At 66.9% G+C, this 16783-nt stretch overlaps 9 protein-coding genes across 9 annotated transcripts; 5 read left to right on the top strand and 4 right to left on the bottom strand.

Annotated features, from left to right (window-relative positions):
• Positions 1–49: 49 nt before the first annotated feature.
• MICPUCDRAFT_57426 (uncharacterized protein) lies at positions 50–901 on the bottom strand (the record flags this gene model as incomplete). The annotated part of the gene is made up of 1 exon (XM_003057775.1): positions 50–901. The coding sequence occupies one exon, from the start codon at positions 899–901 to the stop codon at positions 50–52; it is 852 nt and encodes a 283-aa protein (XP_003057821.1).
• A 228-nt stretch (positions 902–1129) lies between these two features.
• On the top strand, positions 1130–3244 carry MICPUCDRAFT_15833 (uncharacterized protein; the record flags this gene model as incomplete). The annotated part of the gene is made up of 4 exons (XM_003058149.1): positions 1130–1731; positions 1798–2083; positions 2180–2594; positions 2661–3244. 4 exons carry the CDS (start codon positions 1130–1132, stop codon positions 3242–3244), a joined length of 1887 nt encoding a protein of 628 aa, XP_003058195.1.
• A 37-nt stretch (positions 3245–3281) lies between these two features.
• MICPUCDRAFT_15779 (uncharacterized protein) lies at positions 3282–5042 on the bottom strand (the record flags this gene model as incomplete). Its single annotated transcript, XM_003057774.1, has 2 exons — positions 3282–4638; positions 4729–5042. 2 exons carry the CDS (start codon positions 5040–5042, stop codon positions 3282–3284), a joined length of 1671 nt encoding a protein of 556 aa, XP_003057820.1.
• A 435-nt stretch (positions 5043–5477) lies between these two features.
• LHCP2.5 (prasinophyte specific chlorophyll a/b-binding protein, chloroplast precursor) lies at positions 5478–6463 on the bottom strand. The gene is made up of 2 exons (XM_003057773.1): positions 6353–6463; positions 5478–6207 (listed from the first exon to the last, which is right to left on the bottom strand). Exons 1-2 carry the CDS (start codon positions 6413–6415, stop codon positions 5575–5577), a joined length of 696 nt encoding a protein of 231 aa, XP_003057819.1. The 5' UTR covers positions 6416–6463; the 3' UTR covers positions 5478–5574.
• Positions 6464–6914: 451 nt separating this feature from the next.
• LHCP2.4 (prasinophyte specific chlorophyll a/b-binding protein, chloroplast precursor) lies at positions 6915–7957 on the top strand. The gene is made up of 2 exons (XM_003058148.1): positions 6915–7019; positions 7165–7957. Exons 1-2 carry the CDS (start codon positions 6957–6959, stop codon positions 7795–7797), a joined length of 696 nt encoding a protein of 231 aa, XP_003058194.1. The 5' UTR covers positions 6915–6956; the 3' UTR covers positions 7798–7957.
• Positions 7958–8108: 151 nt separating this feature from the next.
• Positions 8109–11714, bottom strand: MICPUCDRAFT_39409 (uncharacterized protein; the record flags this gene model as incomplete). The annotated part of the gene is made up of 1 exon (XM_003057772.1): positions 8109–11714. One exon carries the CDS (start codon positions 11712–11714, stop codon positions 8109–8111), a length of 3606 nt encoding a protein of 1201 aa, XP_003057818.1.
• Positions 11715–12220: 506 nt separating this feature from the next.
• On the top strand, positions 12221–13915 carry MICPUCDRAFT_57420 (myb family protein; the record flags this gene model as incomplete). The annotated part of the gene is made up of 1 exon (XM_003058147.1): positions 12221–13915. The coding sequence occupies one exon, from the start codon at positions 12221–12223 to the stop codon at positions 13913–13915; it is 1695 nt and encodes a 564-aa protein (XP_003058193.1).
• Positions 13916–14146: 231 nt separating this feature from the next.
• Positions 14147–15841, top strand: MICPUCDRAFT_57419 (uncharacterized protein; the record flags this gene model as incomplete). Its single annotated transcript, XM_003058146.1, has 1 exon — positions 14147–15841. The coding sequence occupies one exon, from the start codon at positions 14147–14149 to the stop codon at positions 15839–15841; it is 1695 nt and encodes a 564-aa protein (XP_003058192.1).
• A 106-nt stretch (positions 15842–15947) lies between these two features.
• Positions 15948–16598, top strand: MICPUCDRAFT_57418 (uncharacterized protein; the record flags this gene model as incomplete). The annotated part of the gene is made up of 1 exon (XM_003058145.1): positions 15948–16598. One exon carries the CDS (start codon positions 15948–15950, stop codon positions 16596–16598), a length of 651 nt encoding a protein of 216 aa, XP_003058191.1.
• Positions 16599–16783: the final 185 nt, after the last annotated feature.

Raw genomic sequence — 16783 nt, 5'->3', positions numbered from 1 at the left:
CTCCCTATCAAATAACAAACACGACACGTATATACCTCGACTACAACACCTACGCCGAAGCGGCTTTCTCCTGCCACGCGTGAAACGCGTCCCAGTTGTACGCGTCGTTGTGCGAGTGCGTGAATCCCAGCCTCCGTTCCTCGTCCACGACGTCCTTCGTCCTGTACGCGAGCACGTACGCCCGCCGCCACCCGTCGCTCCCGTTCGGCCCGCTGCCGTGGACGACGCGCTCGTCGTGCACGGTGATGTCCCCGCGCTTGATTGGCACGAGCCGGACGCGCGTCTCGTCCTCCGCCGTGAGCGTCGTGCACAGCGCGTGCGAGCTCTCGTCGTCCGCGCGGTCGCCGCCTTTCAACTTGACGGGCGCGTGCGCGCGCAGCTCCTTCTCCATGCCGCTCCCCGGGAGGAACCGCATGCAGCCGTTCTCGACCGTGCTGTCGTCGATCGCGATCCAGCACGTGCACGTGGACGGGTCCTCCTCGAGCGGCGGCCAGTACGCCATGTCCTGGTGCCACGCGAATATCGAGTCCGACGTCGACGGACGCTTGGCCAGGAGTTGGTCGTAGTCGATCGCCATGTTTTTGCCCCGCTGCAGCTGCGTCGCGATCGACGCGGTCCGCCGCTCGAAGATGTTTCCTCGCATGCTCGGCATGTATCGCCGCGGGAGCATCGCGTTGAAGACCGTGTACTCGTCCGGGGTGCGGTCCGTCGCGCCGGACATGTCGCACAGGTCCTTCCCCTCTGGGACGACCTCGCCGCGGATGAATCGCATCGCGGGCTCCTCCACCTCGCGCATCTCGTCCTCGGTGAGGACGTTCGGGAGGTGGACGTACCCGTCGCGCTCGAAGGCTTCGATCTGCTCGGGGGTGACGACGTAGGCGTCGCCGTCGATGCCGGGCATCGCGACGATTGATTTGTCTCCTCGCGCGGCGAGGACGCGGGGTGCGTGTGCGCGGGGAACGAATGTCGAACGAACATTGATGATGAGTCACCGCAGCCGCAGCCGCACCGCGCCGTATCCGAGGGAACCGCGGTCACAGTCGACGACGCGGAGGCGCCGGCGGCGCGAGACCTCCCCGCGTTTCCCCGCGCGGCCGCTCGCGCGTTCGGAAGCGGAGAGGAAGGGAAGATGGACGCGCTCGCCGCGAACCGCGCGGCGAGCGCGAGCCAGGCGACGACGTCGCTGACGCGCCGGGCGTGCCGTCGTCATCTTCATCGTCAACCCTCGTCTCGCCGTCGCTCGGCGCGGCTCGGCGCGGCCGCCGCGGACGCCGCGAGCGGCGCGAACGACGTGACGCTCGCCGACCTCGAGCACGTCGCGCGCGCCGTCGAGCTCGCGGGCGAGTCCGACGGCCTGACGCAGCCGCACCCGAAGAGCGGATGCGTCCTCGTCGCCGCCGACGGCGGCGTCGTCGCGGAGACGTTCCAGCTCGGGCAAGGCGGCGCGCGCGCCGAGGTCCTCGCCGCGGACGCCGCGAACGGCGGCGCCGCGGGGGGATGCGCGTATTTAAACCTCGAGCCCGTGCACGGGAACGACGCGGGCGAGGACGCGGGCGTGAACGCGCTGCATCGCGCGGGGGTGACGCGCGTCGTGATCGGCATCGCGCATCCGATACCGGGGACGCGTCACGCCGCGGTGGACGCCCTGCGCGCGCGCGGCGTCCACGTCGTCGTCCTCGGCGACGACGACCTCGACGAGAGGGAGGAGGAAGCGAAGCAGCGCGGAGAGGCGTCCGGGGCGTCGCGCGAGGGGGAGATGCTGCGCGCGGCGACGAGGGAGGTGGTCGCGGCGGCGAGGGCTCGCAACCGCGCGTTGCTGTACCGCGTGGCCACGGGGCGACCGTTCAGCGTCCTGAAGTACGCGATGACGGTCGACGGGAAGATCGCGACGACGAGCGGGCACTCTTCGTGGGTCACCGGGCCGACCGCGCGAGGGGCGGTGTGGGCGGAGCGCGCGCGGAGCGACGCCGTCGTCGTCGGCGGCTCGACGGTGCGGAGGGATAACCCTAACCTCACGACTCGAAGGAAGGACGGGCACCTCCCCGCGCGGGTGGTTCTGTCGCGGACGATGGACCTCCCCGGGGTGGAGGAGGAGAACTACGGCCTCGGGACGTACGACACGCAGGACGACGGCGACGACGGGGAGATGGCGGCGGCGAGGGCGGAGAAGCGAAGGAAGCCGAGGACGAATTTGTGGGACACGTCGGAGGCGCCGACGATCGTGATGACGCGGACGGGGGCGAGGCCGGAGTTTCAAGCGCAGCTCCGCGAGCTCGGCGTGGAGGTGATCGAGTTCGACGATTTGACCCCGAGCGCGGTCGCGGAGTACTGCGGGAAGCGCGGGTACTTGCAGCTGTTTTGGGAGTGCGGCGGCGGCCTCGCCGCGCCCGCGTTGAACGACGGCGTCATCCATCACGTCATGGCGTTCATCGCGCCGAAGATAATCGGCAGCTCCGGCGGCCCCGCGCCGTCGCCGGTGGGGGAGACCGGTCTGGATCTCATGACGGACGCGATGACCCTGCGCGGGCTCGCCCTCTCCACGCACGGGCGGGACGTTTTACTGAGCGGGTACCTCCCGGCGGTCAACACGTCTGGTCGGCTGAAACGCGACGGCGACGGCGACGGCGACGGCGACGGCTTCGCGGGCGCGGGCGCGAAAGAGGAGGCGGACCCGTGGACGGAGGACCCGATCGCGGTCGTCGAGCGCGCCGCGAGCGCGATGCGCGCGTCGGACGCGAAAGAGGTGAGGTTCTACAAGAGTTGGGACCGGTACGGCGCGTTGTCAAACTTTTCACCGCATTCGATCGTCGCACCGAAGAGCTGGCGCGGCGTCGACGCCGTCGACGGCGACGACGAGGACGTGGAGTGGCCCACAGTGGAGCACTTCTACCAAGCGCAAAAATTCAGCGGCGTGGACGCGCCCGCGGCGAGGGACGCGATGGAGCGGATACGCGCGGCGGCGTCCCCGGAGGAAGCCGCGAGGATCGGCCGGACGTCGCAGAAGCACTGCCCGGAGCTGATTCGCGCGGACTGGGCCGCGCAGAAAGAGGGCGTCATGCGCGCGGCGTTAAGAGCGAAACTTTCGAGGCACGACGCTCCGCGGGCGCTTCTCGTGGGGACGAAAGGGAAGGACGTCCTCGAGGACTCGCCCCACGACGCGATATGGGGCGTCGGAAGAGACGGCGGCGGCGGGAACTTACTCGGGAAGATGCTCATGGAGCTCAGAGACGAGTTGACGCGATAGGCGAGCGCGATGTGTTATTCCAGCTTATTCTACTCTCTCACGACGTGTCCATCGGGGGATCCGCTTCCTCGATCTCCCCCGCGCCGCCTCCCGCTCCCCCGCCCGCCGCCGCCGCCGCCGCCGCGACGTTCTGAAGGTTATGAATCTCCCGCAAGAGCGCCTTCGCGTCTTGCTTCGCGGGTCCGGCGAAGTCCAGTAAACGCATGCAGCACGCCTCCGCGTCGCGGTACCGCTCGTGCTTTTTGTAAAAGTTCGCGAGATACAGCAGCGCTTCGACCATCTCCGCGGTGTCCGCGCCCTCGTTCTCCAGACGCACGAGATTCAGGCGGTAATAGTGCGCCGCCGCTTTCGCGTTTCCGCTGTCGCGGTGCAGCTTCGCGAGCTTCGCGAGCGCGATCCCCTCCATATCGTTCCACGTCACCGCCCGCTGGTAACACCGAATCGCGGCGACGGTCATCTGCAGCTGGTCGCTCTCGTAGCACTGCCCCATCGCGCACCACATCCGCGGGTCTTTCGGTCGCAGCCGCGTCGCGCGTTGGTAGTAGTACAACGCGTAATACGGCATCTGCAGAATTTCGTACGTCTGCCCGAGGCCGTACCAGGCTCGGTAGTCGCGCGGGTTTATGTCGACCGCGTGCCTGTACGCGTCGATCGCGGCCGCTGGATTCTTCATCTCCACGTACTCGTGCCCCATGAGCGTCCACGCGCTGAGGTACCGCCAGTTCAGACGAAGCGCTCTGGAGAAGTACACGACGGCTTTCTCGTGCTGCGCCTTGAGGGAGTAGTAGTTGCCGACGATGCAGCACGTCTCCGGGCGGTACTTGTCCGTCAGCACCGCGCTGTGCGCGAGGTAGCTCAGCTTCGCGCTCGATTCTTTGACGTACAAAATGTTACTGTACGTGTCCATGCCCTCTAAACGGTACGGGTCCGCGCGGTACACGTCCTCGAAGATGCTCTGCGCGCGGTCGAACTCTCGCATGTTGTAGTGGCCGACCGCCATCTGCACGACGCCGATCGCGGACGCGGGTATCTCCGTGACTAACTGCGCGTACGCTTGCAACCCTTTCCGATTATCCTGCAGCTCGAGCTGCAGCGCCGCGGTGAACCACTTCTTCGTCCAGTGCGTCGGCAGCGGCAACGCGTTGGCCTCGTCCAACGTCGAGCACAGCGGCATGAGCGCCTCCCACGCGGACCAGTTACACGGGTACCCGCGCACGGACGCGCACAGCGCCTGCTTCGCCTCGTCCTTGCGCTCCTTCTCGATGAGGCACAGTCCGTGGAGGTAATGCAGGAACGGGTCGTCGCACGTCTCCGAGGAGTCCGGGTGGTCGTCCTCGACGATGATCGGCAGGTCGAAGAGGATCGGATCCAGCTCTTTGTTCGCGACGTCCTTCCTCGGGCGCGGGCTTGGCCCCGTCACGGGCTTGGACGCGCCGGTCCCGCCGGTCCCGCCGCCGACCGCGGCCGCGCCGCCCGGGCCGAACGCGCCGGTCCCGCCGACGCCGCCGACCTCGAGCGCTTCCTCGTTCTTGCGCTTCTCCCCCGCGAGGAACAGCGCGTAGTACCTGAGGAATCGTCCGAGGGAGGATCGATTCTCGCTGAGCTGATGCGACGCGCGGCGGTACTCCCCGAGGTCGAAGTACGCTTTCGCGAGGATGTAATCGTCGCCCGCGGTCTCCGGGGTCGTGCCGCGGCCGCTCCAGCGCGACTCCGCGCCCGCGGACGCGCCGCCCGCGCCCGCGCGCGTCGCGTCGGAGGATGGTTTCTTCGCCCCCGACCGCGGCGTCTCGAGCTCCATCGCGTCGTCGTCGTCCTCCTCCGCGGCCGCGGGCGTCGCCGTCGTCGGCGTCGCGCGCATCGACGCCGTCGTCGGCGTCGCGCCGTCCCCGCCCTCGCCCGGGGTCTCGTCCTCGAGCCCGTACAGCTGCTCCGCGGCCCATCGCGCGGCGTGGAGCAAACCTCGGTTCTGGAGGTCTCTCACCGCGCGACGAAGCTCCGCGTGGTTCACCTTGCTCTCGGTCATGACGATCGGATCTCGCGCGCGGCGCGAGTGTTTCCTACGCGACGCGCCGGCGGCGTGCGTCGGGCCGCGACCGCGCGCGTCGGATTGGACGAGGAGCACGATCGACGGGGAGTTTTCGCGCGTTCTGTTCAGTTTGAACGCGCGGAGCGAGGGGAAATTTCATCGCGCGCTTGATCGGTGGTTCGTTGGGTTCATCGAGGAGTCGAAAGCGAGCCGCGAAGTTTTTTTACTTTAACACTTGTTTCACGTCTCACATCACATCGTTGCTAGACAACTAACTAACTAAGCACGCGCGAACACGCACCGCTTAGTAGAAGCCGAAGCCGGACGCCGCGTTGGTGAGGACGTTGGCGTGGACCGGGTCCGCGACGTGCGCCTGCCAGTTGGCGATGGGGCCCTCCTGGGTGGCGAGGCCCTGCATGATGCAGCCGAGCCACGCGAACATGGAGAGGCGGCAGTGCTTGAGCTCCTTGATCTTGAGCTCCTCGAGGTCACCGGACTCGGCGAGGCCGAGGGGGTCGAAGCGGCCACCCGGGGAGACGTCACCGACGGTGAGCTCATCGAAGACCGGGTCGGAGAGGCCGGTGCGGTACGCCTCGGCGAGGCCGACGAGGACGACCTCAATGATGAGGACGTTCCAGAAGGACGGGTAGCCGGAGCCCTCCGGGGCGAGGGGCGCGACGGCGCCCGGGAACTTGTCCGCGACGGCGGTGCAGTCGTCCGGGGTGCAGAGGGTGCCCGCGGTGAACCAGGGGATGCCCGTGCCGTTCTCCGCCGCCCACGCGCCGGTCACGCCGAGCATCGCCCAGCGGCCGTGGATGACCTCACGCTCGGCGTTCTTCTCGGAGCCGAAGGGGATGATCGGGGACTCGCCGCCGCCCGGGTAGGTGCCGAACTCCGGGTAGATGTCCGCCTTGACGACGGTGGACACGGACTTGGCCTGTTTTGAGGAGGATTGAGGAGGGGAATGCGCGTCAGCGGCGTGTTTCCGGCGTCGGTTGTGGTCGCGGAAATCCAAAATATTTCCCGTCTTCAGGGACGCGCGGATTAGCGCGCGATGCGAGCGACGCGAGCGGGGAACGCACCGTGACCTTGGTCGCCTTGAGGGCGGCGACGGAGCCGGTGAAGGAGGAAGCAATGCAGGCCATTTTAGAAGATTTGATGTGTGTGTGTGAACGTGTGTTCGTGTGCGGGAGATGGCGACAGAATGAGAAAAACAACTGTTTATGTGCGAAAATCTGGCGACAATATTCGCAAAAGCGAATCGAGTACGAACCGCTGGCGAATGAGAACGCTCGTCGAGCTCGGACGAATCGTCAAAGACGACACGCTGGCGAAATTTCAAAGAAACTCGTATGCGTTTCAGTCACGGATTTCGTAGATTCAGCGATCCCTACGCATTTTTGTCGAAAAAACCGTCGTCCAACCAAAATGAAGCGGCTCGGATTCGGGACGCTTTTTCACCCCAACTTTTCGATTGCGCGTCGAGTCGAGGGAATTGACGAGTTAATAAACCGCGGAAACCAGGCGGAAACGCGGCTTGAAAAAATCTGCGCAGTGGCGGATCTTTTTCGACGAACGAGCGTTCGTCTGCTCGAATCTGCGCTATAAAAGCAAGATCGATTGCTCAGTTTTCGCCATCTCCCGCACACGAACACACGTTCACACACACACATCAAATCTTCTAAAATGGCCTGCATTGCTTCCTCCTTCACCGGCTCCGTCGCCGCCCTCAAGGCGACCAAGGTCACGGTGCGTTCCCCGCTCGCGTCGCTCGCATCGCGCGCTAATCCGCGCGTCCCTGAAGACGGGAAATATTTTGGATTTCCGCGACCACAACCGACGCCGGAAACACGCCGCTGACGCGCATTCCCCTCCTCAATCCTCCTCAAAACAGGCCAAGTCCGTGTCCACCGTCGTCAAGGCGGACATCTACCCGGAGTTCGGCACCTACCCGGGCGGCGGCGAGTCCCCGATCATCCCCTTCGGCTCCGAGAAGAACGCCGAGCGTGAGGTCATCCACGGCCGCTGGGCGATGCTCGGCGTGACCGGCGCGTGGGCGGCGGAGAACGGCACGGGCATCCCCTGGTTCACCGCGGGCACCCTCTGCACCCCGGACGACTGCACCGCCGTCGCGGACAAGTTCCCGGGCGCCGTCGCGCCCCTCGCCCCGGAGGGCTCCGGCTACCCGTCCTTCTGGAACGTCCTCATCATTGAGGTCGTCCTCGTCGGCCTCGCCGAGGCGTACCGCACCGGCCTCTCCGACCCGGTCTTCGATGAGCTCACCGTCGGTGACGTCTCCCCGGGTGGCCGCTTCGACCCCCTCGGCCTCGCCGAGTCCGGTGACCTCGAGGAGCTCAAGATCAAGGAGCTCAAGCACTGCCGCCTCTCCATGTTCGCGTGGCTCGGCTGCATCATGCAGGGCCTCGCCACCCAGGAGGGCCCCATCGCCAACTGGCAGGCGCACGTCGCGGACCCGGTCCACGCCAACGTCCTCACCAACGCGGCGTCCGGCTTCGGCTTCTACTAAATTGTGTGTGTGTTAACTCACCGTGTTTAGTACCAATACTGTTGTATCAAGAGCGGACTACCTTCCAAGTAGTCGACGACTATTAGCCAGTCGACCCCTAGCTAGGTAGTTGTGCCCGGCAGCACATTCATGTAACAATTGCCAAGTGCATTTGAAAAACTCGAGTAGTCGTACTCCTTCACCTCCGCGCTTGTGTTCCCTCCTCGCTGTCTAAATCTCGGGTCGTAGCGAGTCGCGCGCGTGGTGTCGTTCGTGCGCAGACTCGCTCCCGAGTGTGGATTACATGAAAAATACGCTAAACTCGTCATCCATCAGTTACGGCTTGTGAGCGCGCGGCGGCGCTTGCTCACCAACGGCGCCGGCTGCTCCGCCGCGCGCTTATTCACCGGCGTCTTACTCTTCACTTCCGCGGGCGCCTTCTTCTTCGCCGCGTTCGCCGTCTCGCTCGACGGCTTCGCCGCCGTTCCCCCCGCCCCCGCGCCGCCGACCGCCCCGACGCTCTTGCGGTACGTCAGCGCGAGCGCGCCCTTCAGCTCGCCGTGGAGGACGTGCTGCCTCAAGTCCGATCCCGGGCGCGACAGCCACGATTTGAAAAACTCCGGGGAGACGCACGCCTCGCCTTGAACGACGGAGACCGCGCTCGCGGCGCGCCCGGCGAGCCCGGGGGCCTCGTCGGCGGCGTCCTTCGCGCCGCCGCCGGCGCTCGGGACGACGCCGGCGTCCACGACGGCGACGTCCGGCGCCGGGGTCGACGGCATCACCTCCCCTTTCGCGGAGATCGTCGCGATGTTCGCGCCGCCGCATCGCAGCACGGTCGCGAGCATGTCGCGCTCCTCGCGGTTCGCGGACGGAAACGGCGCCAGCGCGACGGTCAGCCCGGCGAACGGGAGCTCGTCTTCCTCGCCGCCGCGGGGCGCCCAGTGCGCCGCAGCGTTCGGGGACACGAGCCCCATGTCCGCGCCTCTTCCGCCTCGCCACACGTGCTTCGAGTACTCCGTCTCCGGGAGGAGCTTCCCGGCGTCGCGCGACGCGTCCAAAAACGTCTGCGACAGCAGCGGGACGCGGGACGCGGCGCCGGCGAGAAACTTGCACGACCGTCCCCCGCGCGGGCCGAAGACGACGTGCGTCGTCGCCGAATCCCAGGCGTGCCCCGCGCACACGCTCGCGCCCAGGCGCGCGGCGATCGCGCCGTACTTTGTCAGGTCCGCGGACGGGAATCCGCTCAGAGCGATGCGAGGACGGATGCCCGCGCGCGCGGCGACAGCCTTCGCCGCCGTCGGCTTCTTCGCCGCTGTCGGCTTCTTCGCCGCCGTCGGCTTCTTCGCCTTGGGCGCGGCGGGTTTCTTCGCGGGCGCGGGTTCGGCAGCTTCTCCTCGCGCGGCACGCTTCGGTCGCGCGGCGGGTTCGGCCGCTGGCGCGGGATCGGCGGCGGCGGCTCTTCTTCCGCCGCGTCGGGTCGCGGGCGCGGGCGCCTCCGCGAGCGTCTTCGCGGCGCGAGCGCGGCCGCCTCGCTTCGGCGCGGGCTCGGCGACCTCCTCTTCCTCTTCCTCGTCAGCTTCCACGGCAGCCTTATCCCCCGTATCTTGCGTCAAAATCGCCTGCCGTCTGCGCCCGCGCTTCGCCATCACCACAGGGGCTTCCTCGTCCTCGTCCTCGTCGACGTTCATCGGCAGCGCCTCGCTCTCCTCTTGCTGCTTCTGCGTGAGGCACTCGTCAAACTCGCGCGCCATGTCGCGATGGATCACGTCCTCGCTCTCCTTGCGCCCGGCGCACAGAATCTCCGCGGCGGCGGCGGCGGCTTTCGCCGCGGACGCCGTCGCCGTCTTCTTCCGCCCGCCCGATGCCGACCTCGCGGTCTCGAACGTGTCCTCCACCGGCACGGTCGTGTCCGCGTCGTCGGCGTCCTTTCCGTGTTCTACTACTTCTTCTTCTTCCTCCTCCTCGTCCTCCGCGGCGCGCATCGCGGCCAAGGAGATCCGGTTCCCAACATCGATCGTCCACGTGTCCGCGGCATTCGGTAACGCGTTCGCCGCCGGTCGCTGCGTCGGGTCCGGCTCCGTCGGCCCGGCTAAGAGCTCGTGGAACCCGAGGATGACCTCGCTTATCGGGCGCTCCACGGACTCCACGGTGACGTTCGGGAGGTTCCCCGGCATGCGCGCGGGTAAGACCATGATCTCGTCCCGCGGCTGAATCGTGTACCCCGCGCGCTCGTCGTTCGTCTCGTTCATCGCCGCCACGATCGCGTAGTGGTCCATCATGAACCCGAACGGGAGGTATACCTCCACGAACGTCGTCAGGAGCGCGTCGGAGCTCGCTAACGACGCGTCCTCGACGTCGTCGTCGAAATTCTCGCGCGGCTGCTTCGCTTTTTCGAGTCGCAGGCGGGAGATGACCGCCGCGCCGAGCGGGCCGCGTTCGCGCTTGGACACCGCGTCCCTCGCGAGTTTGATCCACCCTTCGACGTCATCCTCCGTCGCGTTCTCGTCCAAGTACGCGAGGTACCGACCGCTCACGCGCGGGAGGGACGTGATCGTGACCCCTTCCGGAATATCCCGAGGCTTCGCGTGTAAAATCTCAAACCGGCGCTCGCCGTCGACGACTTTTCGCAGTCGAATCCGCTCGCACTCCGCGACGCCCTCGGGGTACCACGTCCCCTCTTCGATCGCGGTGCAAAACTCGTCGAAATCGTCCGCCGCGAGCGGCGCGTCCGCGTCGTTGAAGCGGTGCCACCGCTCGCTCTTGAGGTCCGCGAACCGCCCTCCGAACGCCTTCTCGACTTGGTCCGCCTCCCCGACCCTGCCGGCGAACGACACCAAATCCGCGGGCGGGGCGCCGCCGTCCGCGCACGCTGCTTTCAGAACCGGATCCATCGCGCGGTTCCGCTCGCTCCGTTCGACGTGCTGCGATGGCCGCTGTTCGAGCTCGGCCCAGTCCGGGGACGTCAGCGCGTTCCCGACGAGCGCCTGTTCCTTCTCGCTCGGCGTCGGCTGCGAGCTCGGGCGCCGCGCGCGCGTCGGCGGCGGCTCCATCGTCTTCTTCGCGGCGAAGTCCGCGAGACCTCCCGCGGCGTCTTGCGTCTCCGTGCCCACCCCGGGGACGCTCGCGCGCAGCATCGTCCCCGGCGCCGTCTCTGTCGCGGCGGCGCCGGCGCGGTACCCCTCGGTGAACTCCGTGACGAAATCGTCCCCCGCGGACTCGGGCACGACGTCGGGATCCTCCTCGTCCTCCTGCGAGTCCGGAACGTCGTCCGACGCCGCGGCCGCGAGCTCGTCCTCTTCCTTCCCGCTCCTGTGCGTGTACGGCTCCTCTGGCAGTCTGGTCCACTTCTTGAGGCAATCCTCGAGCCACGCGTGCGAGACGACGCGTTGTATGCCGGTCTGGTTCGCCTTCGCCCACTTCGCGCCTTCAAACTCGTAGCACACCAAGTGCGTAGATTTCCGATCCAAAACGCGCATGTACTCCGCGCCGAGACGCTCCGTGATCTTGATGAGCTGCGTCCGTCGGTCGCCCGTGTACCCGGTGACGCACACCTTGAGATCCTTCATCGCCGGGAGCCCGTCCACGCTCGGCGGCGGGCGATACAGCGCGCTGTCGTCCACGGGCACGAGCGCGCCTTGTTTCAGGCACGCCTCGATCCAGTCCCACGAGACGACGCGCTTCTTGTCCTTCGTCGCGCGCGCGTACAGCTCCTCGGATTTGCCGAGCGTGGTCTCCTCCAAGACGACGTGCGTGACGCGTCGGGCGTCGTACGACGACGTCGCGACGCCGCCGTGGCGCGCGACGTTCTTCGCGACCTCGACGACCTGCGTCCGCGAGCCGTCGTCCCCGACGAGGTAGTGGATGACCATCCCGGACATGAAAGCGTCGACCTCGTCGACCTGCAGCGACGCGGGGGGCGCGGACATCGGGACGCTCATGCGGACCGCGCTTCAAATCGATGCACCCTGTTTTTTTCGACGCGTCTTCTCTCCGCGTCGACGCCGCTCACGGGGTCGACACGCGCGCGCGCGGTCGCGACGGCGCGAATTCTCGAGGTTGACGCGATACGAGCGACGCGGGGGAGATTCGATGCGTCCCTCGTGCGCGATGTCGCCCTCGAGCGCGATCAGGAGTGAGATCCGAGCGACAGCTGCGGATGCCAGGTTCGCGAAGCCAGCGAAAAAAAAGCTCCCCGATGGTGGCCTCTGTATGAGATCTCAGTCTGTTTTAGTACGTGAAAACTACTTATACGCGGTCGGTCGGCCAGTCCGGCAAAAAAAAAATTCGAAAATTCGAAATGCTCGTTGTTCGCGTCGACGCGCTTTCGGGACAACGCGCGCGCACTTCGCACGCGCACGAGGAGACACGCGTCGCGCGCGCACTCTCTTCTCACGGACGCGTCCGCAAACGCGCGAAGTCCGATACGCGACCGCATCCGCGCACGATGGCGGCGGTGATGAACCCTCCCGCGACGATCGGGGAGAACAACATGAACGCGGGGAACGTCGTCCACACGAACGCGCTCCTGAACGGCGCGTGCGACGACGACGACAACGAGCTCACGGAGGAGCAGAAGAAGGTCATCGAAGAGCGACTCAAGGCGCTCCAAGCGCGCTTCAAAGCGTTCGAGGAGAAGACGCTGAAGCAGAAGATCGACGAGCTCATCTTAGCGAACGAGGGCATCGGGCTGACCGAGAAGGAAGCCGAGATGGCGCTCCGCGTGTGCAACAACAACGAGTTCGAAGCGAGCGACCGCTTGACCGAGGAGGACGAGGGCGAGGCGTTCATCGCCGCGATTCGAAGCATGGTCAGGGACGAGGCGAAAGCGGAGCGGCTCAAGGGTCGGGGCAAGAAGCTCGTGGAGGAGCGCCTGGAGAAGCGTCGGAAACGTCTTCGCCGTCGCCGCGACGTCCCCGACGACTCCGACGACGAGAACGCGCGGTCCGACGACGACGTCTCCGACTGGGAGAGCGACCCGGACGAGGAGCCGGTCCAGGAGGTCGAGCACGGCTTCAGGTACATCCGACACGCGAAGAAGCACAGCATGAACGGGCAAAAGCGCTTACGTTTGGACGACGCGCTCGCGGCCATGAAGAAGAAGCAGGAAGAGATTGAGGCCGCGAAAGCCGCCGCCGCCGCGGAGGCTCCGGCTCCGGCCGCGAACGGCGGCTCCGCGGACGACAACTCCGGGTCGTCATCCCCGGAGAAGGACTCTTCCGGGGACGAGGGCGGGAAGTCTGGCGGCGCCGCGGACGGGGACGCGGAGACGACGGACGCCGCGGATGATTTACTCGCCGGGTGGTCCGACGCGCGACTCAAGGCGTGGAACAACCGCGCGAACAACGAGAACGCGTATTACTACAGGTTCAACGCACCCGGGGAGGCGCAGAGCACCGGGGGGTGGTCGACGGAAGAGGCTGAGCTGTTCATGAAAGTGTTCGAGACCAAGGAGTACGTGTGTCCGGTCCGAAGGGACTACAAGTGGGGCATGTTCAGCAAGTCCATCCCGGGGAAGGTCGGGTACCAGTGCAGCAACTACTACCGCACTCTGATCACGCAAGGGAAGATGGAGGACCCGAACTACATGGTCGACGAGGACGGGAAGCTGCGGTTCGGGTTCAAGGACAAAGGGTTCGAACGCGCGCCCGGGGTTCCGAAGCCGCCGAAGCCGCCGAAAGCGCCGAAGGAACCGAAGCCGCCGAAGGAGAAGAAGCCGAAGGCGCCGAAGGCGAAGAAGGCGAAGAAGTCCAAGTGGGGCGACGAGTCCGACATGGACAAAAGCGACAAGAACTACACGTGCAGCGTCAAGTTCGACGCCGTCCGCAAGAGCAGCCGCGGCGGCGGCGCGAAGAAGTACACGGACGGCGACGACGAGGACGACTTCGACGACGAGGACGAGTCCCCCGTGCTCCCGGGTTTCATCGATCCCCTCACGAAGATGCAGATCGAGGAGCCGACCATCTCGCCGTACGGGCACGTCGCCGGGTACGAGACGTGGTGCCGCGTGTTGAGGGACCCGACGACGAAGGACACGTGCCCGTTCACGCGGCAGCCGTTGAAACGCCGCGAGCTCGTGAAGCTGACGCACGAGAACATCGTGGAGTACCGCGAGAAGATGGTCGAGACGCAGACGAACTGAGCGAGCGAGGGCGGGCGACGAACGAGCGAACGAACGAGCGAACGATCGAACGATCGAACGACGACGACGTTTTAATACGAGCGAACATCGCTATTCATCGCGCGCCCTTCGTCGTCGGTCGCCGCGACTGTTCGTTCTCCCGTTAAAAATTTTCAAACGCGCGCGCGCGCCCTGGACGTCCTGTCGACGAACGAACGGGAAGCGTCGCCGATCGGCAGACCTTCCGGCGCGATGGCGCCCGTCACGCGCTCGTCTCGCCTGAGCAAAGTCTCCGGCCGCGACGACGACGACGCGCGCCGCGCGAGCGACGCGGAGGACCGCCCCGCGTGGCTCGATGTCGGCCGAAGCGCGTGGGCGCGCGTGTTCGGCGCGCCCGCGATCGAGGATCAGATCGAGCCCGAGGACGAGACGTCGGACGCCTCGCGCGCGCTGACGCGGCTCCTCACGTCCGTCGCGCGCGCTGCGATGGTCGGCGGGACGTTGAAGGGCGGCCTGAACGCGTTCGCGCTCCTCGCGCGCGCGCGGAAGAAGGGGTTCACGGCCGCCGCGACGAGGGACGCGTTGCGCGATACCGCGGCGTTCGCGTCGTTTCTCTCGACGTTCGCGCTCGTGTACGTCAGCGCGGACGAAGGCCTCGCCGTCGCGTACGGGAAGCAGCAGAGCAAGCGATGGCGCGCCGCCGCCGCGGGCGCGCTCGCGGGGCCGTCGCTCCTCCTCGCGGACGGCGTCGGTCGAGGCGGCAGCGGCTCTGCGCGCAGGCACTACGGCCTCGCGACCTACATCTGGCTCCGATCGTTGGTCCTCCTCGTTCGATGCGGGCTGAACCGACGGAAAGACGACGAGACGCCGATGGACCCGCGCGTCGAGCGGCTGCTCGCGCCGTTCGCGTCCCCGCACGCGGACGTCGGCCTGATGATGGCGTCCGCGACGGTCATTCTGTCGTGCTTCATCTTAAAGCCGGACGCGCTGAGAGGGCCCTACGCCGGGTTTCTGAACCGACACGGCGGGAAGAGCGTGCACCACTACCGCGCGGTGCAGGCGGTCGCGGTCGCGAGGCCGGGCGCGGAGACCGCGGCGGCGTTAACGGACGCGGCGAAGACGTTATACCCCAAGAACGACCGCGCGGCGAGGGCGTTGTTAGAGCACGCGGCGATGAACAACACGCACCCGGAGAGCCGCGCGTTCGACGCCGCGGTTCGCGCGCGGCCGCAGCTCTGGGGCGCGCTGTTACACCCGGGGCAGTCCCCGATCGAGCACTTCGCGCGCTTCTTCGTCAGCAGCATCGCGCGGTCGGTGACGATCTACTTCCCGCTGTACCTCCTCCCCGCGGTGCTCGTGCACCGTAAGAAGCTGTTGGGGCCGCGAGGGAAGACGCTCGCGTGGAGAGCCGCCGGGGGCGTCGCGCGGTCCTCCGCGTTTCTCTCCGCGTACTGCGCGTCCGCGTGGTTGGGGCCGGATCTCGTGCAGAGAGTCGTGGGGGACATGCGGTGGTGGACGATCGTCGGCGGCGTCCCGCTCGCGGGCCTCGCGACGTTCATAGAGAAGCCGAGCCGGCGGCAGGAGCTCGGGATTTACTGCGCGTCCCGAGCCGTGGAGGCGGGGACGCTGTGCCTTCTGGACTGGGGCATGATCCCGAGAAGCGTGAGCGGGTGGCGGCACGACGTCTCGCTCTTCGCCCTCGCCGCGGCGGTGATAATGCACTGCTACAACGCGGAGAGGGAGGTGTTCAAGAGCAAGTACCTGAACGTCCTGGACTTGGTGTTTGGCAACGTCGGACACACGCGGCAGAGCATCTCGCACGTCGGGTCGTTCAAGGATCTGATGACGAAGAAGCCCGTGATCGGGTCGCCACCGAGGAAGGTCAGGAAGAAGAGACTGAACGGCAGCGGTGAGAACGGGGAGGCGCCGTCGCGGTGGTATGAGTGACGGTCGCGCTGATAGGCTCTAGGCTCGTAGACTCGGTTTATATTGTGTTCACGCTCGCTCGCGACGAAAAACTTTCGCACAATCCGAGGCGCGAGGCGCGAGCGAGATGGTCGACGACGACGCGCCGCCGGGGACGGCGCCGACGTTCCTGCCCCCGCCCGCCCCCCCACCGGGGATGCAAGCGCCCGCGTTCCTCCCCCCGCCCGCGGCGCCCGGTCAACTCGGCGTCGGCGCGCTGCCCATCGCAGGGATGCATCCGTCCCACGCGTCCGCGCCGTTCCCCGGCGTCGTCGTCGGCGCGCCCGCGACCGCGCCCACGCCCGCGCCGCCGGGGTACCCCGACTACTCGCGTCTCCACGCGATCGCCGCGGAGATCGATCTGGACGCGCTCGAGGACGACGGCTCGTTCAACCCGCTGTTAGATCCGAACTACGCGTCGCTGCAGCTCGCGGTCGCGCAGGCTACGGAGCGAGACCCGGACGGCGCCGCGGCGTGGTACCAGTCCCTGTGCGACGACGGCCCTCGCGCGATGGCGAAGAAGATCGTGGAGGGGATCGTGCCGGGGATGATGCCGGGGATGGGCGCCGCGAGGGTGGGGGGGATGGCGCGAGCGGTCCCGGGCGGCGCGGCGGCGGCGGCGGCGGCGGCGGATTTGCCGCAGCGACCGAACGCCGCGCACTGCATAGAGTTTCAGAAGACGGGAGGGTGTTCGTACGGGAAGGAGTGTCCGTATCACCATCCCATAGGCGGCGTGTGAGGTGATGAGCGCGTCGCCGCGCGTAGCATAGGAACGTAGCACGTCTTAATACGACCTCGTAACGATCAGCGCCGCGTCAGCGAGATTTTGAAGCATTCACAGTGCAGCAGTTTATTCTTCGATTTTCGTCAAGGGTCGCATTCGCGCCCCCGACCCTTCACTCCTCTCGAGCGCGAGCGGAGGTC

This window comes from Micromonas pusilla, assembly GCF_000151265.4.
Source record: "Micromonas pusilla CCMP1545 genomic scaffold MICPUCscaffold_4, whole genome shotgun sequence".
Taxonomy (NCBI): Eukaryota; Viridiplantae; Chlorophyta; class Mamiellophyceae; order Mamiellales; family Mamiellaceae; genus Micromonas; species Micromonas pusilla.
This window is presented reverse-complemented; position numbering and strand designations above follow the sequence as displayed.

Bases quoted from the DNA above. Each gene is read 5' to 3' on its own strand.
- LHCP2.5 (XM_003057773.1), bottom strand. From the start codon at position 6,415: ATGGCCTGCATTGCTTCCTCCTTCACCGGCTCCGTCGCCGCCCTCAAG. The intron at 6,208-6,352 runs GTGCGTTCCCCG...TCCTCAAAACAG, and splicing joins TCAAGGCGACCAAGGTCACG to GCCAAGTCCGTGTCCACCGT.
- LHCP2.4 (XM_003058148.1), top strand. From the start codon at position 6,957: ATGGCCTGCATTGCTTCCTCCTTCACCGGCTCCGTCGCCGCCCTCAAG. The intron at 7,020-7,164 runs GTGCGTTCCCCG...TCCTCAAAACAG, and splicing joins TCAAGGCGACCAAGGTCACG to GCCAAGTCCGTGTCCACCGT.